Genomic DNA, 21153 nt, shown 5'->3' with positions numbered 1-21153 from the left:
CACATGTAGGCGATGTGTGTGTATGTTTAAAAAAATGTGCTAGAATAAATATTACTGGATATATCTTTTTAATGACTAAATAGTGTATTTGGCAAAGTAGAAGTATGTATATTCTGCTGCATTTCTTTTACTTATTTAGATGAATGAATTCCTTAAGGCTAAGTTTCCACTTGGGTTTTTTTCTGGCAGTGTTTGGAGATCTGCCATTGGAGTTTTTGAGCCAAACCCAGAAGTGTATTCAAAAGGAATAGGACATATAAAGGAAAGACTTACACTTCTCCTCCCTTATGGATCCACTTCTGACTTTGGATCAAAAACTGCAGTGGCCGTATTCCAAAAACTGCCAGAAAAAAAACAAGTGGAAACTTAGCCTAAACGTAACCCCTAAAATGACAACAAAATGCCTAGAAATGAATTATATTGTGCAGTATACTGTAAGACATAAAACTTCTGTAAACAAAACCTATTTGGAATTATTTTATGAGTCCATAGACCCACTATGTGTCAACAGACTGACAGCCTTTAACCTTTACTTTTACTCATTAAAGGCATGAATGCCAGTAGCAAGGAGTTTGTCTTCACAACAAATAGCCTGAGAAATCTACAAATTGTGGAAACTTCAGAAGGTTTCAGTTTTCTTACCTGTCAAAATCCCCATTGCACAAAGCTCTAACTGGAATCTTAAAAGCCTGCCACACAGGGTTTAATGTATTCTTTACTACTTCTGTCTTGTGGCAAATTGTGAAGCTGAGAAAAAAAATATATATTAGCCTCATAAATTGTGTCACATGATAAACAGCTGGTGTATACACAAACCAATTCTAGGATATTGGGGAAGATTTTTTTTTAAACTAGCTAAGATTGTGCGAGATTTTTTTTTTAATGGCTTAGGCTTTTTAAAATCTCAGCCTGGGCTCACACGTTAGGAAAATGTGCAAAATGTCTGCACGGGAAACACATGCAGACATTCCGCACATTTGCCGATCAGGCTGGTGCTAGGCCCACTTGGAAATGTGCCGTCTCGTAGATGGCAATGCATTTCTTTGCGGACTCCGCAGAAAGAATAGACAACCATTGTTTCTGCGGACGCAGAAATCTGAATTTCCGCGGCAGAAACATCTGCTGCGGAAATTCTGACATGTGAATGGTGCAGCGGAATCCCAATGAAATCAATGGGACTCTGCTGCAGGGGAACATCAGTGTGGATTATTCCATGAACATTCCACAAAAAACATACCCATACACTGTCCATTTCAGTCGTCAACACCTATTTGCTGACTTGGTTAACACGAAGAGTTTTACAAAGTATATTATAATTTTTTGGTGCATTGTAATCCACACCCCCTTTTAAAAAGGTCACACCCACTTTTTAAAATGTTGCATATAGCTTAAATATGGTGAGAATTAGGTGCAAATCATTTGAAAATGTGGAACATGAAATCTGTTGCAATTCACGCCCAAAAAATTAGCGAACAGCTTTAAAAATCTCCATATCTTTAAACTACTTAGTTGTAAAATAATAAACTACTTGGTTTGGTCACTGCAAAATCAAGTACATCCCAACACATCACATTTCTAGACTATAATATATAAAAATGTAAAGGGGTACTCCGGTGAAAACCTTTTTTCTTTTAAATCAACTGGTGGCAGAAAGTTAAATGGGCACTGTCATGAAAAATAATTTTTGATATGTTGTAGTACTCAAGTACTACAACATATCTCTAATATACTTTTATAAAAAAAAATGCTTTTAAAACATTTTAAAAGCAATTTGAAATTCGGCCACTAGGGGGCGCCCTCCTAGTGGCCGAATGCAGTGCGGAGTGACGTCACTGCAAAATTCCGACTGATTCCGGCAGGGCATCAGTCGAAATTTTGCGCAGGCGCAGTAACAGCCGGGGCTCCGCATCGGCTTCCCGCACTCGCCGACGGCCCTGCTGCAACATGCAGGCGGCGCGGGGGGTTGGCTGCTACAGCAAGGTGCGGGAAGTGCTGCTCCAAGGTACGAGCGGGATGGGGGGCGCTGCTGAAAGGTACGGGGGAGGATGGGGGGCGCTGCTGCAAGGTACGGGGGGGGGTTTACTTACCGAGCGGCAGGAATAGTCTCCCCCGCACCCGTCCCTCCCGCATCGGCTCCTGGCTCACTCCTTCCCCCATGAAACTCCTGTCCTGGGTGCCTCCAGTTGTTTTACCACTACAACTCCCAGCATGCCCTGACAGCCAATAGATGTCAGGGCATGCTGGGAGTTGTAGTGGTGAAACAGCTGGAGGCACCCTGTTGGGAGAACTAAGGGCGGAAGTCCCCCCCAGCAGGCATCAGTGACGTGGTGCCTGCTGGGGAAGTCTGCCTGGTAGTGAGCACACTACCAGGCAGACTAAATACCATTTTAAAAATAGTAAAAAAAATAAATAAAGGCAGGGAGGGTGTTAGGGATAGAAGTGCAATAGGCAGGGACAGAAAAAAAAAATCATGATGGTGGGAGCTACCCTTTAAACATATTTGTAAATTACTTCTATTAAAAAAACTTAATCCTTCCTGTACTTATTAGCTGCTGAATACTACAGAGGAAATTATTTTCGTAATGCTCTCTGATGACATCACGAGCACAGTTCTCTCTGCTGACTTTATTATAATAATAATAACGCTTTATTTATTGTTGTCCTTAGTGGGATTTGAACCCAAGTCCCCAGCACTGCAAGGCAGCAGTTCTAACCACTGAGCCACCATGCTGCCCTTAACATACATCTGGTATGCATGGTTGCTAAAATGGACAGAGATGTCAGCAGAGAGCACTGTGCTCGTGATGTAATCAGTGTTCCAAAAAGAAAGGAATTTCCTCTGTAGCATTCAGCAGCTAATAAGTACTGGAAGGATTAAGTTTTTTTAATAGAAGTAATGTACTTATAATGGCACTAAATATACTTTCTCAAGTGGTCTTTATTACAAATTTAGTTTACTTTCTGTTCTAGAGCCTCTGCAGTGTCTGTTTATTAGTAAACTCCATAAGAAAAGCTATTGTCTTTTTTTTTTTCAAATAACTTTTTTTTTTATTACACAAACAACAAGCCAAAAGGGGCATTGCAATGCCCAAAGCAGAGAATCATAAAGCAATCAGGAATGACACAGAAATCAAAATCAGAAAAGAAGCTTATAACATCAAACACATATGAGAATGGAAGGGAAGGGTTGGGAAGGTGGGAGGGAGGGACTAGGGAGGGGAAGGGGGGGGGGCATATCAGACTACATATAATTCATCAGTAATCAAGTAGCATCTCAATCTTTACAGTATTTAGAAAGCAACCATGGGTTCCAAATCCTAAGAAACTTATCGTGTGACCTAAGTGTTCTATGATGTATTTCCTCAAATCTACACACCTGGTGGACCTTGGCAAGCCATTCCTCTATTGTTGGTGGATCAGATTGTAACCAATGAATTGGAATAAGTGACTTTGCAGCTGCCAGCATATGGGAAATCAAGGACCCTTTCCCCGGCGAATAGCCTAGGCATGGTAGACTCAACAGGACTGCAGCTGGCGACAACACAAGCAGGGAACTCAGCACCTCCCCCGTTATTCTGTTTACCTCTCTCCAGTACCCTTCTATGGCAGGGCTGGTTCACCAAATGTGTGCGTGTGTACCAACATGTGTTTTGCAGCGCCAACACAAATTAGTATCAGAGAGTTTATGTGTGTGGAGAAATTCAAGTCTTGTACCACCTGGACACAATTTTATAGTGGGATTCCTGTAATCTCACACATCGCGAGAAACCATGTGAAGAAGTGAATATTAGATCTATGTCCATAGCTGATAAAGAGAGTCCCAATGCAGCCCCCCATGAAGCAACAAAGTGAGGTGGAGACCTCATTTCTCTGCCAGTGATAAGAGATAAGCACCTGGATAATTTCCTCCGGTTAGGGCAACTATCTAAAAGTAAGTCTTCAAATTTAGTCTGTTGTCTCAGCGGGCCATATTGTTTCCAGAACTCGGAACAGCAAGTAGCGAAATGATTAGTATGAAAGAAGGAGACCCGATGCATAGGCAAGAGGTTCCTCAGCATCTTTGGCATCGGCAGACCTCCATCCCTGAACAGTTGTGAAACAGTGATATTATTGAGTCTATTCCACATTGGCTGGAATGTGGGATACATCCTCCCCACAGCCGCTGGAAACACACATACAGGTAGAAGTGGGGAAACCAAAGGAGCGAGGAAAGAAGAGAGTTCAGACCAGGTAGAGAAGACTCCGAGTAGAAGCAAGTTAGAGGCATCTGGCATGTATCTAACCCTATGGGGCAACTACAAGTCCCTCAGAGAGAAGCTATTGTCTGACAGGGTTGTTATCAGCCACTCTCTACTATCCTGATGGAATTTTTGTTACTATTGCATAAAAATACAAGCACAGTTTTCTGGCTGTAATTAAAAAAAAAGTCTGCCTTTATGGTGCCAAAATAGTGATTACAGCAACTATCTAGGTCTATGGGCAATTGGTTGTCCGTGCGCACAGTATATGAAAAACAGACATACCGTATTTATCGGCATATAACATGGATTTTTTAGGCAAAAATTTTTAGCCTGAAGTCTATCTGCGTGTTATATGCTGATAAGCTGCTGCAGTTCAATGATTTAAAGCGGGCGCTTTAAATCAATGAACTGCAGCGGCTTTTTCAGGTCTATAGACCTACCGTCGCTGCCTGATTCTCTGCCCCTGCCTATCCTGGGGTCCAGAGACTGCCGGCGCCGCTGCCCCATTGTCACCCCATCCCCGGTTTTCCTTACCCCGCAGAAGCCCCTAGGAAAGGCAGGGGAAAGAGGCCGTCGCTGCCCGCTTCTCTCCCCCTGCCTTTCCTGGGGTCTAGAGCCCTGCTGCCGCCGCTTTTTTCCCCCTGGCTATCGGCGCCGCTGCCCCTTCTCTCGCCCTGGCTACAGCTGCCCCATTGCCTCCCCATTCCCGGTTTTATAATTACCTGTTGCCGGGGTCGGGTCCGCGCTGCTTCTGGCTCCAGTGTGGCGTCCCTTGCGTCGTTGCTATGCACTGCGCAATGACGAGTGACGTCACGTTGAACACGTCACTCGTTATTGCGCCTCACAGCGCATAGCAATGACGCCAGAGACACCACACCGGAACCAGAAGCAGCACGGACCCGACCCCGGCAACAGGTACCCGACCCCGGCAAAACCAGGGATGGGGGAGGCATTGGGGCAGCGGCGCCGATAGCCAGGGCGAGAGAAGCGGCTGCAGCAGGGCTCTAGACCCCAGGAAAGGCAGGGAGAGAGAAGCGTGCAGCGACGGCCTTTCTCCCCCTGCCTTTCCTGGGGGCTTCTGCAAGGTCAGAAACAGTGTATCGGGGTATACACATGCACACACACGCACCCTCATTTTACCAAGGATATTTGGGTAAAAAACTTTTTTTACCCAAATATCCTTGGTAAAATGTGGGTGCATGTTATAGGCCGGTGCGTGGTATACCCCGATAAATACGGTATTTACCCAGCTGGGTAAATAATTAAAATGAAAAATGAATTATTCAGCCATTTTACGGACGTATATATTACAATAAATATGACACCTAGCCTAGCAGTGATGTGTTAAACAGCTGCGTAACACATCACAGTGATGTAATAAAAATGGGTAATGCCTGGGTATTTTGTTACTAATGGAGCAGAAGTGATTAAAATGTAAAAAACATTTAGCGTATGTTTACACAAGACTAATATACATCGTAGACTTTCCCTCTGGATTTGCATCTAGAAAATCCACTATTTCCATGCAAATATTTTTAGCACAATTGTTAAAATCTTATACTGTAAGGCTGCTTTCACACTATTAATATTCATCCATTATTAACCCCTTAACGACCAAGGACGTATATTAACGTCCTTGGCCAACTCCCGCGATATAACGCCGGGTCTGTCCCGGCATGTATCTGATGCCGGGACCCGGGGCTAATAGGGCGCGGCAGCAATCACGGTGCCGAACGCTATTAACCCTTTAGACGCGGCGTTCAAAGTTGAACGCCGCGTCTAAACCGAAAGTAAAACCTTCCCGGCTGCACAGCGGGGCTGATCGGGACCACCGCAGTGAAAATGCGGTGTCCCGATTTGCTGGGACACGAGCGGAGGTCCTCTTACCTGCCTCCGGCGTGTCCCCTTGGCGATTGATTGCTCCAAGCCTGAGATTCAGGCTTGAGAAATCGACCGCCGATAACCCTGATCACTGCAAAGCTATGGCTTTGCAGTGAACAGGGTATAAGATCAGTGTGTGCAATGTTATAGGTCCCTATGGGACCTATAACACTGCAAAAAAAAAGTGTAAAAAAAAAGTTAATAAATGTGATTTAACCCTTTCCATAATAAAAGTTCAAATCACCCCCCTTTTCCCATAAAAAAAAAACACCATGTAAATAAAAATAAATATAAACATATGTGGTATCGCCGCGTGCGTAAATGTCCAACCTATAAAAATATATCATTAATTAAACCACACGGTCAATGGCGTACGCGCAAAAACATTCCAAAATCCAAAATAACGTATTTTTGGTCGCTTTTTATATAATGAAAAGTCCGATCAATACAAAAATGTTACCGCTAAAAACTTCAGATCACGGTGCAAAAAATGAGCCCTCATACTGCCCATATGTGGAAAAATAAAAAAGTAACAGGGGTCAGAAGATGACAATTTTAAACGTATAAATTTTCCTGCATGTAGTTATGATTTTCTACAGAAGTACGACAAAATCAAACCTATATATGTAGGGTATCATTTTAACCGTATGGACCTACAGAATAAAGATAAGGTGTCATTTTTACTGAAAAATGTACTGCATAGAAACGGAAGCCCCAAAAGTTACAAAATGGCGTTTTTTCTTCAATTTCGTCGCACAATGATTTTTTTTTTCGTTTCGCCGTAGATTTTTGGGTAAAATGACTGATGTCACTGCAAAGTAGAATTGGTGGCGCAAAAAATAAGCCATCATATGGATTTTTAGGTGCAAAATTGAAAGGGTTATGATTTTTAAAAGGTGAGGAGGAAAAAAAACGAAAGTGCAAAAACGGAAAAACCCGTGGTCCTTAAGGGGTTAAACATCCGTTTTCTGTACTGTATCATTAAAAAATGGTTGTATAATAACTGATGAAATAACAGGTGCTAACGGCCGTCAAAATAACGGGCATATTCATCCGTTAAAGGGGTACTCCGGTGAAAACCTTTCTTTTAAATCAACTGGTGCCAGAAGTGCGGAAGCACGACACAGCTGTTGCCATCACGCTGTGAGCGCCAGTGTTCCTGCCGCTAATACCTGCCTGACACTGCACCTCCTTGCATGAATTCATGGACGATATGAAATAAAAGAAAATCGTCAGCACAACGTACCTGGGTGAGTGCCGTCTTTCTTTCTATACCTGTTGGTTTTGGATGGTCTTTGCTATATAGACCGAGCACCCCCAGTATTTGTTTGACTTGCCTTCACACCTGCGCTGAAATCAGCCAGTTTCCACCATAGCAGTGCCGGACTCTGTTTCTATTACACATATATTTGTAAATTACTTCTATTAAAAAATCTTAATCCTTCCAGTACTTATTAGCTGCTGAATGCTACAGAGGAAATTCCATTCTTTTTGGAACACTGATGACATCACGAGCACAGTGCTCTCTGCTGACATCTCTGTCCATTTTAGCAACCGTGCATAGCAGATGTATGCTAAGGGCAGCATGGTGGCTCAGTGGTTAGCACTGCTGCCTTGCAGTTCTGGGGCCTTGGCTTCAAATCCCACTAAGGACAACAATAAATAAAGAGTTATTATTATTATAATGACGTCAGCAAAAAGCACTGTGCTCGTGATGTCATCAGAAAGAATTCCAAAAAGAAAAGAATTTCCTCTGTAGTATTCAGCAGCTAATAAGTACAGGAAGGATTAAGATTTTTTTAATATAAGTAATTTACAAATCTGTTTAACTTTCTGGCACCAGTTGATTTAAAAGAAAAAAGGTTTTCACCGGAGTACGCCTTTAAGACCCGTTATGACATCCGTCATATACCGTTATTTTAAGGTCATTTTAACACCTCTGCCTACAGACTCCCGCAGCCGGGACTACTGCTACTCCCATCATGAAACATACTTGTTTCCATGATGGGAGTAGTAGTTTGCCAGCTGCAGGAGTCTGCTGGTGGCTGGGGAAGCTACTTTAGTGTTTGTACTACTTCTGCCATCATGGAACAGACTCTGTTCCATGATGGGGGTTGTAGTACAGGGGCTGAGGGATTGATCATTGTCTCACTTCTAAGACCCGATGCGATCAGAAGTTATTAAACAGGGGTGTGGACGGCATGCTCCGCTCCCCTGCGATGTACGGTGTTTTTTTAAATTTCACTTTTAAATTCCCCACCGGGAACCCTTAATGGCCGGCACCGAGGAGCCACAGTGTGTTTATAATAATTCATTGGCCCCAGTGTGCTTATAATAATTAATTGGCCCCAGGCTGCTTATCCTTATTCATTGGCCCCAGTGTCCTTATTTCCCCTCCCGCTACCTGCTCCTCATGTTCTTGGAGCAGGGCAGCAGTGGGACATGTAGGCTTTGCATGTAGTCTTCATTCAATCACCGCCACCCAACATTTCCCCGCTGGTGCCCTGCTCCTGGCGCAATCACCGCCGGGACATGTCTCTTCTCTGCTGCTCATCTCCGTCTGGTACTGAGATGAGCAGCAGAGAATAGACATGTCCCCTGATTTATAACTGCTGATCACATCAAGTCTCAGAAGTGAGACTCGGTGCGATAAACTCCTTATCCCCTGTACTTCTACCCCCAACATGGAACAGACTCTGTTCCATGATGGGGATAATAGTATAAACACTAATGCTGCCTCCCCAGCCGCCGGCAGACTCTCGCAGCTTGGGGAACTACTACTCCCATCATGGAAATGAGTCTGTTCCATTATGGGAGTAGTAGTAGTCCCTCAGCACTGCAGGAGTCTGCTGATTTCACCTCTTCTGAGCATGCTCAGAAGTAATAACAGATATTATAAACCAGGTGCAAATGGATGACATTAAAGGCTCATCTGTTTGCCATATACTTCTATGTTAAAATTTTAACAGCTGTCATTCCACCGTTATTATTGACGGAAGAAAAATTTGTGCATGTGACGTTTTTTCTTCCCTCACAAATAATGCCCGTTATTCATAATGGGCTATAATGGGTGATAACGGATATTCAAAAAATCCTGTATACATGAATGGGATTTGTAACGGCCGTTTAACATCCATTTTTAAGGGTTTTCTAACAGAAGTTTATAGCGGATTTCTTAACAGAGCAAAAGTAGAGTGTGAAAGCAGCCTAACATACTGCAGATTTTCCATCCACAAAATAAGGACATAAAAACTGAAGTGTATCCATCCTGTGTGACTATACCCTTAAACTTTAAATTATTACTGGGCTAGAAATTACTGTTATTCCTGCAATAACCCTTCTAAAACTCAAGTTATAATTGTGTGTAAAAACTTATTTAGGATAATACTTAGAATAATAAATAAAAATCATAAGATGTCTAAAGCCACATATTAACATGGTAAAGAGAATGTAAATGTTTAAAGCTAATTATGTAAAGAATCCATCAGCGTAGTGTGAGAATATTAATGTACAGACACACTTTGTAATTAGGATTAATTTGTTACTTGGCAGAGAACAGGAGCATTAACTATATTGTGCATATAAAGTCACATACCTTCCATCTTCATTACTTCGGAAAAACACTAGAAATGGGTCTGACTTTCCAAAAAAGTCTTTTTTGTCAAGTTTATTGGCACAAAACTGCATTAACACAGCATCCTAAAATACATAAAAAAAATTGTTACATTAAACCTAAATGTGAATAATAGCACACCATGTTTGGGACATAGAACACAGATTAAGCATATATTTCTGCCAATAAAGGTTATTGTAAAGAAATAAATATGTTAATGTACTGTATGTTATTTTGCAGCACTAAAAAGCATGATAGGGTTTGGTTTTCAATACAGTCCAGAATAAGGCCAGGCTTCCACAAATCTTTTTATTTTGTGTTTATTGGAAAATTGCGACTGCAGTCTTCGAGCAAAAGTCAAAAGTGGATCCAGTTGGAAGGAGAAATATAAACTCTTCCTTTATATTTCCCATTCCTTTTAAATCCGTTTCCCCCCCAACCCCCACCCCCGGTGTCAGTCACTACACTGGTTACTCATTCAGTCCAGTATAGAGTACAAAATCCTCAGTCTTACATACAAAGCTCTCCACAGTGCTGCACCTCCCTACATCACCTCCCTCATCTCTGTCTACTATCCTACATGTTCTCTCCGATCTCACACTAACATCTTCTATTATCTTGAACCTCTCACTCCCGTCTCCAAAACTTTGCTCGTGTTGCACCAGTTCTCTGGAATGCGATACGCCAAATCCTCAGACTTATTCACATAAAGCCAATCAATGCCCAAAAATAACCTTATTTTTTACCAAATCCTCAGACTTAACCCCAACATCCACAGTATTATATGTGCCTTAAAGACACATCTCTTCAGACAGGCCTATACCATTCCCTAATTCGCCTCCATTAATACCACTTTACCCCTTTTTAAGTCCTCTGGAACTTGGAGATATCAAAAGCCCCATTTTCAGCAGTTTCTCCCTACTCTATATGCACTTTAGACATTCGGAGATTAGCTAGGGACTGATTCATCCTCCTTTATGTACTGCATGTTATTTTGCAGCACTAAAAAGCATGATAGGGTTTGGTTTTCAATACAGTCCAAAAACAGAATAAGGCTTCACCCTCCTTTATGTAGCCTTCCCTATTTATAAAATATGGCTAGACCATTGTATCAGTACAGCACTTTATGCCGTTTGTCTCAGCCCAATTCCTCGTGGTCTGTAAGCTCTCGCAAGCAGGGCCCCCACTCCTGATTAAATATTTAGTTTGTAATATTGTAAAGTCTGATACTTGTCTTTATTTGTAAAATTGTAAAGTGCTGCAGTATCTGTTGGCGCTATATAAATAAAATATGTATTATTCAATTCATCAAAACACTTTCACGTCTGAATGCTTGTAGCAAATGAGCATAAGGGTAGGTTCACACAATGTATTTTCAGGTGTATTCGATTGTAAACAAAATGTGTAAACAAAATAAAAATTATGAAAATTTGGTGTCCGTATTTTAAACATTAAGGCTAAGTTTCTCTTTTATTTTTGGAAAAACGCCAAGAAAAACACCTGCCGCATGGCGTTTTTTCAGCCAAAAAACACTGCGGCCAGATGTTAGCTGTAAATCAATGAGAAATCACAATTATTTTTCCACCTGGCGTTTTTCAGTTTGGCGTTTTTTAAATCCTTTTGGAGTTTTTTCACTCTTTTTTTAGCTCCTTGGCGGATTTGCAAAGTCGCAGCATGTTGAGCCAATAGTGTTTTTTCCCTGAAATCGTGGCGGACCCCTTTGGAGTACCCCTTTATTGTGCTCAGTGTAAGTCTATGGAACAGTAGTCGTCTGTACAAACAATATCTGAAATAAACAGATATTTTCTTTAACCCCTTAAGGACCAGGCCAATTTTCACTGTAGGACCAGGACGTTTTTTGCACATCTGACCACTGTCAATTTAAGCATTAATAACTCTGGGATGCTTTTACCTTTCATTCTAATTCCGAGATTGTTCTTTCGTGACATATTCTACTTTATGTTAGTTGTAAAATTTTGTCGATACATGCATCATTTCTTGGTGAAAAATTCCAAAATTTGATGAGAAAAATTGAAAATTTAGCATTTTTCGAACTTTGAAGCTCTCTACTTGTAAGGAAAATATAAATTCCAAATAAATAATATATTGATTCACAAATACAATATGTCAACTTTATGTTTTCATCATAAAGTTGACATGTTTTTACTTTTGGAAGACATCAGAGGGCTTCAAAATATAGCAGCAATTTTCCAATTTTTCACAAAATTTTCAAAATCGGAATTTTTCATGGACCAGTTCAGGTTTGAAGTGGATTTGAAGGGTCTTCCTATTAGAAATACCCCACAAATTACCCCATTATAAAAACTGCACCCCTCAAAGTATTCAAAATGACATTCAGTAAGTGTGTTAACCCTTTAGGTGTTTCACAGGAATAACAGCAAAATAAAGGAGAAAATTCTAAATTTTCATTTTAAACACTCGCATGTTCTTGTAGACCCAGTTTTTGAATTTTTACAAGAGGTAAAAGGAGACAAATCCTCTCAAAATGTGTAACCCAATTTCTTTCCAGTAAGGAAATACCTCATATGTGTATGTCAAGTGTTCGGGGGCGCAGAAGGGAAGGAGCAACAATGGGATTTTGGAGAGTGAGTTTTTCTAAAATGGTTTTTGGGGGGCATGTCACATTTAGGAAGCCCCTATGGTGCCAGAACAGCAGAAAACCCCCTACATGGCATACCATTTTGGAAACTAGAACCCTCAAGGCACGCAAAGAGGGGTCCAGTGAGCCTTAACACCCCACAGGTGTTTGATGACTTTTCGTTAAAGTCGAATGTGTAAATGAAAAAAAAAAATTTCACTAAAGTGCAGGTTTTTTCCCCAAATTTACCATTTTTATAAAGGGTAATGGGAGAAAATGCCCCCCAAAGTTTGCAACCCCATCTCTTCTGATTATGGAAACACCACATGTTAGGACGTAAAATGCTCTGCGGGCAAACTACAATGCTCAATTTGCTTTTTGAAAGCAAATTTTACTGAAATGGTTTTGGGGGGCATGTCGCATTTAGGAAGCCCCTATGGTGCCAGAACAGCAAAAAAAAAAAAAAGGCATACTATTTTGGAAACTACACCCCTCAAGGAACGTAACAAGGGGTACAGTGAGCCTTAACACTTTACAGCTATTTCACGACTTTTTGTTAAAGTTGGATGTGTAATAAAAAAAAAAAAATAAATTCACTAAAATGAAGGGGTAATAGGAGAAAATTACCCCCAAAATATGTAACCCCATTTCTTCTGAGTATGGAAATCAGAATGTTCGGACTTCAAGTGCTCTGCTGGCGCACTACAATGCTCAGAAGAGAAGGAGCACCATTGAGCTTTTGGAAAGGGAATTTGTTTGGAATGGAAGTCAGGGGCCATGTGCGTTTACAAAGCCCCCCATGGTGCCAGAACAGTGGACCCCCCCACATCTGACCCCATTTTGGAAACTACACAACTCACAGAATTTAATAAGGGGTGCAGTGAGTATTTACACCCCACTGGCGTTTGACAGATCTTTGGAAAAGTGGGCTGAGCAAATGCAAAATTACATTTTTCATTTTCACGGACCACTGTTCCAGAAAACTGTCAGACACCTGTGGGGAGTAAATGCTCACTGTACCCCTTATTACATTAAGTGAGGGGTGTCGTTTCCAAAATGGGGTCACATGTGGGAGGGGTTCATTGTTCTGGCACTATGTGGGCTTTGTAAACACATGTGGCCTTCAATTCCGGACACATTTTCTCTTCAAAATCCCAATGGCGCTCCTTCTCTTCTGAGTATTGTAGTTCGCCCTCAGAGCACTTTACATCCACACATGGGGTATGTTCTTACTCAGAAGAAATGGGGTTACAAATTTTGGGGGGCTTTTTCCAATTTTCCTTTGTGAACATGAAAAATTTAGGGTAACACCAGGATTTTAGTGAAATTTTTTTTTTTCTTTTTTTTATTTCCCATCCAACTTTAATGAAAATTCGTCAAACACCTGTGGGGTGTTAAGGCTCACTATACCCCTTGTTACATTAAGTGAGGGGTGTAGTTTCCAAAATGGGGTCACATGTGGGTATTTCTTTTTTTTGCATTTATGTCAGAACCGCTGTAAAATCAGCCACCCCTGTGCAAATCACCAATTTAGGCCTCGAATGAACATAGTACGCTCTCACTCCTGAGCCTTGTTATGCTCCCGCAGAGCATTTTACGCCCACATTTGAGGTATTTCCGTACTCTGGAGAAATTGCGTTACAAATTGTGGGGTTCTTTTTTCCTTTTACCTCTTGTGAAAATAAAAAGTAAAGGGCAACACCAGCATGTTAGTGTAAACACTAACAGGCTGGTGTAGACCCCAACTTTTCCTTTTCATAAGGGGTAAAAGGAGAAAAAGCCCCCCAAAATTTGGAGTACGGAAATACCCCATATGTGGCACTAAACTGTTTCCTTGAAATACGACAGGGCTCCGAAGTGAGAGAGCACCATGCGCATTTGAGGACTAAATTAGGGATTGCATAGGGGTGGACATAGGGGTATTCTACGCCAGTGATTCCCGAACAGGGTACCTCCAGCTGTTGCTAAACTCCCAGCATGCCTGGACAGTCAGTGGCTGTCCGGAAATGCTGGGAGTTGTTGTTTTGCAACAGCTGGAGGCTCCGTTTTGGAAACACTGCTGAACAATACGGGGGGACAGTGTAAGGGGTGTATATGTAGTGTTTTACCCTTTATTATGTGTTAGTGTAGTGTTTTTCGGGTACATTCGCACTGGCGGGTTACAGTGAGCTTACCGCTAGGAGTTTGCGCTTCGGCAAAAGCAGGAAACTCACTGTAAACCTGTCCGTGTGAATGTACCCTGTACATTCACATGGGGGCCAAACCTCCAGCTGTTGCAAAACTACAACTCCCAGCATGCACTGACATACCGTGCATGCTGGGAGTTGTACTTTTGCACAGCTGGAGGCACACTGGTTGGAAAACCTTCAGTTAGGTTCTGTTACCTAACTCAGTATTTTCCAACCAGCGTGCCTCCAGCTGTTGCAAAACTACAACTCCCAGCATGTACTGATCGTCGAAGTGCATGCTGGGAGATGTAGTTATGCAACAGCTAGAGGTACGCAACAACAACTCCCAGCATGCTGAGACAGCTGTTTGCTGTTTGGGCATGCTGGGATTTGCAGTTTTGCAACATCTGGAGGTCTACAGTTTAGAGACCACTGCACAGTGATTTCCAAACTGTGGACTTCCAGATATTGCAAAACTACAAATGGCAGCATGCCCAGACAGCAAACTGCTAGAGGTACGCAACAACAACTCCCAGCATGCTGAGACAGCTGTTTGCTGTTTGGGCATGCTGGGATTTGCAGTTTTGCAACATCTGGAGGTCTACAGTTTAGAGACCACTGCACAGTGATTTCCAAACTGTGACCCTCCAGCTGTTGCAAAACTACAAATCCAGGCATGACAGCTGTCTGGGCATGCTGGGAGTTGTAGTTTTGCAACATCTGCAACAGTGTAGAGACCACTGTATAGTGGTCACAAACTGTAGTCTCCTAGATGTTGCTAAGCAACTTACCGGCTTCCCTCGGATCCAGGGAGCCGTCCTCTTCTGCCGCATGACATGTCGCCCGCTCCGATCTCTGACACCGATCGTCGCCCGCAGCCTCACCCGCAGGGTAAGTGGATCTTCGGTCTACTGTGGGTGGGCAGAACGGGGGAAAACGAAAGTTAACCCCCCCGCCCCCGATCTGCTATTGGTGGTCGCGTCTAGACCACCAATAGCAGGGATAGGAGGGATGGCACCCCTGCCACCTCACTCCTATGCCTTCAGGGGGATCGTGAGTGTCTTGGACAACCGCGATCCCCCTTATTTTCCGGACGCGGAATCGCAAGTGTGAATTCACTTGCGATTTGCGTGGATCACCAACATGAGGGGGGTCTGATGACCACCCTGGGCATTTGCGCGGGGTGCCTGCTGATCGATATCAGCAGTCACCCCGGTCCCCATGCGGCAGAGACCGAAATTCCCACGGGTGTACAGGTACAACTATATTGAACAAACTACCCTTGTTTTTTCTGATGAGTTGAGTTTATACACGGAGCACATTTTATTTTTTGGACGACATATAGATGACGTCCTGATGCTGTGGGACGGACCGATTGAGCTCTTTCAGGAGTTCACCAACAAATTAAATATCAACGATATTGGTATGACCTTCACTTCGGAGATCGGGGGTAGAAGCATTAACTTTTTGGAATTGAGAATTTACATCGATGATGAGAACCATATCCAGACGGATATTTATCGCAAGCCCACCTCTACTAATTCTCTCATGCACTGGGATAGCTGGCACCCGGGGTCTCTTAAAAAGAGTATCCCGGTTGGCCAGTATCTCAGGGCAAGGAGGAATTGTTCTGAAGAAACCAGTTTCCAACAGGAGAGTTCGAACCTGTTTAATCGGTTCAGACAGAGGGTTTATCCCCATAAGCATCTGAAGAGAGCCTATTACAGAGCTTGTCACTCAGAAAGGAATCGACTACTAACAGAAACAAGGGTAGTCGATACCTCAAAAAAAGTCAGATGCATTGGCACTTACGATGGCCATACAGATCAAGTTATGGCTGTCCTTAAACGACATTGGCACTTATTGGCAAGAGACATGGATCTTCTGCCAGTCATAGGCAATACCCCGAGCGTGACATTCCGCAAAGGTCCTAACCTCAAAGATCAATTGGTACATAGTCATCTCAGAACCACAGCCAACAAGGAAAGTTGGCCACAAACTAGGACAGTGGGTATGTATACTTGTGGCCACTGTAACCTATGTCGTCATGTTCAAAAAACTAAAGAAATAACTAACCCGGTTGATGGCCGTACGTATCAAATTCATAATGTCATCTATGTGGCCAAATGTACATGTCCCAAAATTTATGTGGGAAAAACGACCCAAGAACTAAGGAAGAGGATCTCACAACACTTAAGCAATATTAGAACGGGTAAGGATACTCCTCTGGCGAGGCATGTGCTCGCAATCCATAATGGGAGATTGGAGGATCTAAAATTCGCTGGGCTTTGCCAATTGAAATTAGGACCCCGAAAAGGAAACATAGATACTCGCCTCCTACAAGAAGAGGCGAGATGGATTTGGCGACTACGTAGTCAGTCACCGTTGGGCCTGAATGAAGGCTTCTCTTTCGCAGCTTTCTTGTAAATATTTTCTAACAGATGTACATTATTATTTTCCCCAAGTTATATTCACTATCTTGTTGGTAGCAGCCGTTTGGCAACTGACCTATTAATTTTTTATTTTTCATTGGAGCCTTGTCATGAACTCCTTTTCTTAGATATTAGTCCACATACCTTGAGGAGTAGTTGGAATTTTTATTGTGCTGCTTATCATGTTCTAAGTCGGCACATTATAAGTAGGTTATATGCCTATATGTGAAATGATTATATACCCCACTCTTCTATTTATTCCTTTTTTTCACCAACCCCGTTGTACTCTGTCAATTTATCCCATTTGTCTTATATCTATTATGTTTTGAATGGGAATATAATAACAAGGTTACTAACCGATAAGATAAATGATCATATACCTCACTTCTTAATTCAACAATCCCGGTGTAGGTCGTCATCTTACCCCCCTTTTTCCTTGACAGTTATAGACTGTTACCTTAGTGAGCTGGTCACTATTTATTTATATATATAGGGCTAAGGGTAAGATTGAGGGCATTTAGAGTTATCTATTTGCTAACTATGAGAGAGCATCAAGTCACTGTTTTTTTCTAAGTTCTAGCGCATGCGCGGCCTCTATTGTGAATATCTGTGGAGACATTAGCGCAGGCGCAGTTGACTCCAGCAGGCCGGCGGATGTTTGAAGTTCTCCGCCGTCGGCTTTTGACATGCGCCGCGCATCTTGATGATATCGGGAGGAAGTGTTGACATCAATTGATGACGGAGTATGACGTGGGATCGCTGGATTAGGTATTTCAGGTCCCGCATTGGTGAATGATTTTCGCACACAGATGGTGCTGATTACAAGTGACATTTTATTGGTTGCCTTAGTGGCAATGTTTGTTACAATGGACTACATTGGAGAATATGACTGGGCTCACATTGATGACATCTGAGGGATGGGTTATATATACCCCCTCCGCCATTTTGGCAGCTGCCATTGCCACCATTGCCTCTTGAGAAAGCCGCGGAGGCGGCGAAACATGTAGAGGCGGCAATTGTGTGTATCTTTTAAGCGACACCAGAGTGATCCCTTGAATAGGCAGCCACTGCAGGGCTACCTAGTACTTGAGAGGACATTGATCCTATTTAATGCACCTATTGATATATTTGGATCACATGGTTGTCAGTTTTAATTAATTTTTTTGCTGTGGGAATTATTTTTTAACTATAAATAATAAAAGCTAATTTTTAAGGGGTAAGCAATAGGGGTTTACACCCCGGGCTTCGGCCTTGGGGTTTAGTTATTGAGTTTGTACAGGTACAACCTATGTCCTTAAGTACCAGGGAGCAAAGGCGTACCTATACGCCCTTGGTCCTTAACAGGTTAAAAAAAAAAGTACCCCTTTAATCCAGTCAATTCTCCTTAGTATTTGCAAGAGTAAACTGGTGACTGATGTTCTCTTCAGGTGGAAACAGCATTTAAGGCATTCTACTGAAATTATCCCCCTTTCTTTATTAGTATGCTTTCTATAGATATTTTGTTTTCATTTCTGTTTTGAAAAAAGTATTGATAAAAAAAATATTTATGCAACCAATTGCCATACATTATTGTGCATGGCTGATCTGACACATCCCTCTAGACCTAAGGTACAGTCTAATATTGAAAATGAAATCTTGTGGAGTTCCCTCATTTATCAAGTAGTTTCTCTTTCTCCCACCATTACTTGGCGTGAGAATAGAAGCAAAATGAACACACAAAGCTAGGAAAAAAAAGCTAAGTAGTTATTTATCCTTCATTCTGCATTTATATATATATATATGCACTTATTGTATTACTTTTATAATACAGAATAATCAAGTCTATCACCACAGCGCACATATAATCAGTATTTAACTAAGTCTGCAAATGTGAACAATAGGGATGAGCGACTCAAATTTGCCAAATCCGAATTAGTTACGAATCTCAGGAAAAATTTGATTCACAGCGAATGCGAATATCGCTATGATTCGATTGCGCAAATCGTTTCATTAAAAACTCCATTTAGTGTGGTCCAGGCTCCAGGGCATCAAAAATACATGTTAGAACATGGGGCAAGGAATCCTGGGAAGGCGGGAACAAGGGTAGGCGGGATGACCCCGAATCACATGCAGCATGCAGCCTATCACCAGACAGTCAACCCTGTGATGTCACAGCCCTATATATATATATATATATATATATATATATATGGGCAGCCATTTTGCGGCCAGTCACTTCAGCCTTTCATTGCAGAGAGATAGATAGGGACAGACAGCACGGTATGTTGGCCAGAAAAGCTTTTTTTCCAGCAGCGATTCACCTCAGCGTTCTGTTACACAGTGTGTTGCACAGAACAGCAGCGATTCAGCTCAAGCCCTGACAGGGATGGGAGTGAGATTGAGAGAGAAAGTGCAATTTTGGGTGTAGTACACACCAATGTATTTGGTGTGTACTGCTGGTGTTGTACACAAACACTTTTTTAAGCGTACTGAAGCGCATTGTACTCCCCTCATAAGTGAATACAACATACGTACATCTCAGGGGTGTACTATATTGTTCCTTTTAAAGTCTCAAGGGCCTAGATACTGTGAAAGGCCAGGCAAAAGTACACACAAATACTATTTTAAGCATACTGGAGCACATTGTTCTCCCCTCATAAGTGGATACCACATACGTACATCTCAGTGATGTACTATTTTGTTCCTGTTAATGTCTCAAGGGCCTAGATACTATGAAAGGCTAGGCAAAAGTACACACCGGCTAGTGTTGTACACAAATACTTTTTTAAGCGTACTGGAGCGCATTGTACTCCCCTCATGAGTGCATACCACATACGTACATCTCAGTGGTGTACTATTTTGTTCCTGTTAAAGTCTCAGGGGCCTAGATACTGTGAAAGGCCAAGCAAAAGTACACACCGACTGGTGTTGTACACAAATAATTTTTTACGTGTACTGTAGCGCATTGTCCTCCCCTCCTAAGTGCATACTGCATACGCACAGCTAAGTGGTGTACTACTTTGCTCCTGTTAAAGTCTCAAGGGCCTAGATACTGTGAAAGGCCAGGCAAAAGTTCTCACTGGCTGGTGTTGTACATAAATACTTTTTTAAGCATACTGGAGCACACTGTCCTCCCCTCATAAGTGAATGCCAAATAAATACATCTAAGTGGTGTACTATTTTGTACCTGTTAAAGTCTCAGGGGCCTACATACTGTGAAAGACCAGGCAAAAGTACACACCTTATACTTTTTTAAGCGTATTGGAGCATATATTGTACTCCCATAAGTATGTCAGGCAGAGAAGTGCCAGGATGTGCACAGAGGAGTAGCAGAGGCCTAAATTCATCAGGTAGAGGTCGCAGCACACTAGGGGCGAGTGGCAGCAGGAGTCGCAGTGAGAGGCCTGAGCTCCCGATATCAGCTAGCGGTTGTGTCTCAACCAGCAACCCATCTGCCGTCATCGATTGGTTAACACGGTCATCCACTTCATCCCAAGTGACATCTGACACCCCAAGTCCGCCGCTTCCTACGCTAGGCAGGCAAGTAGTGATGAGGAGAGTGGCATGGGAGGTGGTGTTGCAAGCATTCAGGCTCCTGAAGCAGACACTGTTTAGTAACCTGAGGAGGACATCAGTGATGTGCAGACACAACTCAATGATGATGATGATGATGATGAAGCCGATCGAACTTGGGAGCCGGGTGCAGAAGGGGCTTCATCATCATAAGGAGAAGAGGGTTGCAGTTTGCCCATGAGGGAGCAGCTAAGCCAGCAAGGTGGTTGCACGGTTGGCAGTCAGCATGGAAGTCATGCAAGATGTGTCGGCAGAAGGTGAAGCGTGGGCAGGGTCCCAATGTTGGCACCATGGCCCTGCGTCAACATATGTAGCATTACCATAAAGCGGCCTGGGAGAACTGTGGCTCTGATGTGGTCGTCCACCCTGCTGCATCACCCAGTGGCTGTGTCATACCCATATTATGTCGCTTCAGATGCTCCTGCTCCTCCTACTTCGAGTCAGTCATTCCTCCAGCAATCCATCGGCAAAGAGGTCCAAGAGACAACAGTATGCGCCCACTCATCCAATGGCGCAGAAGTTGAATGTGCTCCTGTCCAAGTTATGGGTGCTGCAGTCCCTCCCTATTCATGTTGTGGACTCTGCACCTTTCAGAGAACTGATGGTTTGTGCCGAGCAGAGGTGGAGAGTGCCAAGCCGTCATTTCTTTGGGAAGAAGGCAGTACCA

General features: G+C 42.7%; 1 protein-coding gene across 3 annotated transcripts in view; it reads right to left on the bottom strand.

Moving 5' to 3' along the window:
* CPNE8 (copine 8) overlaps positions 1 to 21153 on the bottom strand; it is a 517377-nt gene that overhangs the window by 163018 nt on the left and 333206 nt on the right. For all 3 annotated transcript variants that reach the window (XM_056573670.1, XM_056573669.1, XM_056573671.1), the window contains exons 8-9: positions 9718 to 9821; positions 643 to 747 (exon numbers count right to left, since the gene is read on the bottom strand). In XM_056573670.1, the coding sequence (XP_056429645.1) occupies positions 643 to 747; positions 9718 to 9821 (209 nt within the window). The remainder of the gene's footprint in view (positions 1 to 642; positions 748 to 9717; positions 9822 to 21153) is intronic.

Source organism: Hyla sarda, chromosome 4, assembly GCF_029499605.1.
Source record: "Hyla sarda isolate aHylSar1 chromosome 4, aHylSar1.hap1, whole genome shotgun sequence".
In the NCBI taxonomy this organism is placed as follows: Eukaryota; Metazoa; Chordata; class Amphibia; order Anura; family Hylidae; genus Hyla; species Hyla sarda.
Note: the sequence above shows the minus strand (reverse complement) of the source record. Positions and strands in the feature narration are given on the sequence as shown.